This window comes from Notothenia coriiceps, unplaced genomic scaffold, assembly GCF_000735185.1.
Source record: "Notothenia coriiceps isolate Sejong01 unplaced genomic scaffold, NC01 NC01_scaffold00002579, whole genome shotgun sequence".
NCBI lineage: Eukaryota > Metazoa > Chordata > Actinopteri > Perciformes > Nototheniidae > Notothenia > Notothenia coriiceps.
Genome location: NW_011335280.1, coordinates 731 through 6,179, shown reverse-complemented (window position 1 = coordinate 6,179; position 5,449 = coordinate 731). Strand labels below are relative to the sequence as shown.

General features: G+C 37.8%; 1 protein-coding gene across 1 annotated transcript; it reads left to right on the top strand.

Moving 5' to 3' along the window:
* Nucleotides 1-1,599: 1,599 nt before the first annotated feature.
* LOC104968123 (fumarylacetoacetase-like) lies at nucleotides 1,600-4,726 on the top strand (the record flags this gene model as incomplete). The annotated part of the gene is made up of 5 exons (XM_010797700.1): nucleotides 1,600-1,723; nucleotides 2,111-2,221; nucleotides 3,038-3,159; nucleotides 3,901-3,950; nucleotides 4,636-4,726. Coding segments are annotated over exons 1-5 (455 nt in total), but the record flags the coding sequence as incomplete, so codon positions are not given.
* Nucleotides 4,727-5,449: the final 723 nt, after the last annotated feature.

Genomic DNA, 5,449 nt, shown 5'->3' with positions numbered 1-5,449 from the left:
ACCCTAGGGTTTTCGGACCCCCCCAATAAAGCAAAACTGCACGTTTCAGAGTGGCCTTTTATTGTGGCCAGCCTAAGGCACACCTGTGCAATAATCATGCTGTCTAATCAGCATCTTGATATGCCACACCTGTGAGGTGGGATGGATTATCTCGGCAAAGGAGAAGTGCTCACTATCACAGATTTTTTTCAGATTTGTGAACAATATTTGAGAGAAATGGTTATTTTGTGTATATAGAAAATGTTTTAGATCTTTGAGTTCATCTCATGAAAAATGGGATACTATTACTTTGTAACGCGTCAGTCCCAACACTGCAAATGTGACATATTTATACTTATAAAACCCGTGTTTTCAATCTGTTTTTCCCATTGACACACTCCGAAACCACCTAAAAATTCACATATATTTGCTAATATTGGCAATATTTTCAATTATTAGTGTAAGTTAATCAAATAGGACTGACGTTGCGCTGTTGTGACCAAATACTGACCAAACAAACAAATTAGCTCAATTAGTTCAAATTGTTGAACAAATTAGCATGCTAAATATACCATGCTAATAAATGGTGTGGTGCAGTGATGATGTAGGCTGACCATGAAATTAGCATAGCAATGGCTCCCTCTACAAAAAAGCAATTGGACAAATTATAGCACAGGATATTAATAATATTTCTGTAACAATTAACTAGTGTATGGGGGGGAATCCATTCTTAGATCTAATGCAATTCTCTCTTGAAATATCTTGATGCAGAAGTGAATAATATTGCACATTAAAACCTAATGATTGACATTCTGATGACCTGTAGCAGTTTTGTAGGGCGCATGTCAGAAACCAAGTCTTCATACAAATAATTGTTCAGCTTCAGAGGCAGAAGTAGACATGTGATCTGCCGTTTGTGCAGTTTTAAAGACGTTGTAAATCCTGAAGAAAGACCATTCTAACAGAGCAACTTAATTACCACCATCCTGCAGTCACAACACCAACACAAAACAATATTTAAACAACAGCATTGCTCACAATTTCAGGCAAAGTTCTCACAGTAAATTGTTATCTAAAAGAAAAAGATTTTCTCCATTAGACAAGTCAGTTTATACTCGAGTAACTCTTGATTTTAACCACATGTTGTTTGGAATAGTTTTACAAAATGAAAAGCTTTCAACCCCATTTACTTTCAACTGATTTATTCTGTTATTATTCAATGTCTTAACTCTTTCCTTTTTTCATTTAATATCTTTAAGGAGTCTTTAAATCCTTATTTTTCTTTCATGTTATACCTATCATATGAAACCCAAACCCTCTGTTTTTACATTTTGTTATTTTCTGAAACTATTGATCAGTTCAATCTTCCACTTAAGTTGCAATGTTTTTTGAAAAGTGTTTTTAATTGATAAACAACTGTTAGGCATTTAAGAATCTGCTCTAAAAACAGAGGAGGCTGATCAGTATCGAGTGCATTTCGCTGAGTCATTCCACAGGCTGGTTTGCATTAACTAGCAGGGGTCTGGGTTGGGGTGGATGCTGAAGGCTGCGTGTGATTGGTCGGTGCAAAGTGAGGCGGGACTGTACAAAGTCCCACATCTGGCAGCTCTTACTGCTGCAGCTCACTCAGTAACTCAGGAACAGAGAGAAGAACAGAGAGAAGATGTCGTTCATTAAAGTGGATCCATCGTCCGACTTCTCCTTCCACAACCTGCCCTATGGAATATTCTCCACAGATAATAATGTAAGTGCAGTCTTCTTTCTACCTGCTTTACACAGATTTGTGTCATGTCAGAAACAATAAGTACTTATTATTTTTCAAAACAACTGCATTTCATACATGTGTGTCTAAGAGGAAAAGACGGTCATTGAGGAACCTTTGCCACTCATCAAGAAATCCCCAAAGACCAAATCCATTACAAACTTAATAACCAATATATATATAAATAGAGTATTATATACTTTAAATGCAAAAAAAAACGTTTTTCAGCTATAAGCCCAGGAAAACCGATATACTTCAAGTGATGCAGGTTACCTTGCTGAAACATTGAAAACATGTTTAAGCAAATAAAGTTATTGATTGTAGTTCTGTGATGACCTGTATTCATGTCAAGGTGTTTTATTTCCCCAGCCCAAACGCCGTGTCGGTGTTGCCATTGGAGACCAGATACTGGACCTCAGTGTGATCATGTCCATGTTCCGAGGGCCGCTGCTGTCCCAACATCAGGACGTCTTTGACCAGGCACGTTTGACCTTATTATCAGAGAGTTGACCCTTTAATCAATTAATCAATCAATTAATCTACTCTAATGGCAGGGAAATAGTATTATCTTACTACAGTATGGCATTTAAATTGCAGGTCCACTCAGTCCTGTTCCTGTGGTTGTATACAACATCATTATGTTCCTGCCACTTTACAGAAGCTACAGGGATGATTTGAGAAGTGTTTGGGTTGAGTAAAGGGGTTAGTGTAATAATATTTAATGATCATTATTTTATTTGTCTATGTTATTATCACTGATGTATAATCTTTGTGTTGTCTTCCCATCAACTGTGGAACTTTTGTCCTGGTTTGACTGTTTTAAATGCATATAAGAAATCCTCACCCAAATCTGTTAACCTTTTCATTCAACTTCATCCCTACTTTTTACCAAGTTTTACTTTCCTTTTTGGCATTTATGGTCAATACATATCATTTACAGAAAAATAAAACCTTATTTTTGTGCCGATTAGGCATCACAATTGAATTATTTTTCTTATAGTTGAGGGATCAAGGGCACATTTATTGATGTCAAAGTTTGTAAACATTTCAAATTTGAGAACACCAGATGCTATTGAATTAAATTAAACACATCATTCAATTAAAGTAGTAATCATTACTTTTTCTTGCAAATAATGTAGTAAGAAATCATCAATCAATAACCCCTTAGTCCAACCGTATTACATTAGGAGAAGGACGAATGTGAGCCGAGGACAACAGGAAGGTTACATTCAGAAGCATACTTTGAATCTATCCCATCATTAATGTGTCATATTGAATGTTTTTCTGTGTCTGCAGCCCACCCTGAACGCCTTCATGGCTCTGGGCTGTGAGTCCTGGAGGGAGGCCAGGAGCACGGTGCAGGGGCTGCTGTCGGCCAATGAGAGCGCTCTGAGGGATGATGTCAGCCTCCGCAGCAGGTCAGTCAGGAGTGGGAGGGGGACTTTAAAAATTGATTCTGTTAGTTACTAGAAAAAATGCAAACATTAACCCTATGTGATTATCAAAATAATCTTTTAGAAATGTAAAAGTAATCTGATTACGCCTTTTTTTGTATGTAAGGGAATACAGTTACCTTTTTTTGTATCCTGATTACGTAATCCTGTTAAATGTTATCGATTTAGCCTGTCTGCGGTATTCAAACGTTCTTAAATTGCTTTGGATAAAACCCTCAGCTCAGTGACATGTAATGTAATTGTTAGTTTTTTTAATATCCCTACATTTTTCTTCTCCTTTAACCTGTAACAGGTGTCTCAAACCCTCAAAATGTTACTGTTCTTACATCAGCTTTTTCTTCAGTTCTGAGGATTTCTGAAATTATACAGATTTCTGACAAACAAGTCAAAATTCTGACTTTAAATTCTATCTTTGAAGTCCGAATCCTAAGAAGCTTTTTATTCTCAGAACTCAAAAGATTTCACTTCTGGCCTTAATCTTCTTCCATACATGTTAAACAAACCATTAGAAAATATAAATATAACATCTAAGGAAAAGCCCTTCAAAACCTATTCGCGAAAAATAATATCTTGTACAGTTGGACCCTAATCTTATACACGAAGCTTCTCCTCTTTCGTGTGCTGGCTGGTTATTTGGCCTTTCTCGAGACGGCTTGTTCCATCATACATTTATATACAAATATGTTTCTGTGTTTATCTCTGCAGAGCGTTGGTCCATCAGAGTGCAGTGACCATGCACCTTCCTGCAGACATCGGTGAGTCTCTCCTTCCAGGGAACATCCTCTCAGAATGCCACTAAAGAACAAGTGGCTTTGTGACTGTGTTAGCCATAGCAGTCAGCCCTGATTCTGTACCCTGTTCAGAAATCTGACCTGTCTGATGAACTGTACTTCATAAAAGTGTCAGCTGTTTCTCGCTGAATGCTGGTGTGTACGGCACCTCATTTTTAAGATTTCATCAGTAGGTTTTACTCAAAAATGTTAAATTCTTTCTTGAATAGAAACAGAATACCCACATTTATATGTACACATAACAAGCCTTAAAATGTTCTCATGTGCTTAAACTTTAAAGATTCATATGCAAAAATAGTCCCCGAGCAAAAATGACACTAATTGTGTTAGTAATTACTCACATTTCTGTGTTTTTAACCAACTGTAAATGTATGTTTGATAACTAACACCAACATTTTTGATTCTTTGGGTCAAAAAGAAAGGCACAATAAAGGTTATTTGCTTTGTTTGCTAAGAAGAAATAAATACTGGCAATAGCATTCCCATAGTAGAATGTAGTCAGGGCCCATCAGCACCAGAGGGCGCTGTTTAGCATCGTATCACATCTCTACCACTGGTGACTTGGTTCATTCAGTCCAGTTGGTGCTGAAGTACATCCAGCAGATGAGATTCTTCCAGCCTGTTCCTCTCATCTGATCTGTTTTTACAGGAGATTACACCGACTTCTACTCCTCCAGAGACCACGCCACCAACGTGGGCACCATGTTCCGGGGGAAGGAGAACGCTCTGATGCCAAACTGGTACACACTCCATCAAACCAGGCCTTGATACTTTCCACTAGGGGCAGAAAGTGACAGCAAACTGTTCATCAATCTCTGCAGACGGTTTGATATGGAGGGAGGCTTCAAGGTTACTTTAATTAAAAAGCACCCCAGAACTTCTTAAACCCGCCAGCATTTCTCCACTTCATTTCCCAGAGATCACCTGGGTAGTATTGGGACATCTAACCATGCTCATTTTCAATATAGTTTAAGAGAACTGTTTTACAACTGACCCAACATCTTCTCATGCTCTAATTGTAACATAAGTACTTCTATCAAAAACACAAAGCTGCTCAGTGAAATCCCCTTCATGTTCAATATTTAATTTCCCCTTTCAAAAACCCTAATTCACTCATACGTGTATATAGTTCTCACACTGTACCTTGTGCATTCAAATGTAGTAATAATAATACATTTTATTTATATAGCGCTTTTCACAACTCAAAGACGCTTTACAATATGAGGGAGGGTAGACAAACAAGGACAGGCAAACAAATAAATATAGTCAAATAAAATAAATAAACAAAAAAAAGGCAGTCAAGAGGAAGTTGATTGAGAGTGGGGGGCGGGGGGGCTTATGGGTAGACAGAGTTGAAAAGATGTGTTTTGAGGCGGGACTGAAAGACTGAGGGATTCAGAGTCAAGGAGATCTTGGGGGAGGGAATTCCAGAGCCTAGGAGCTGCCACTGAGAAGGCTCTGTC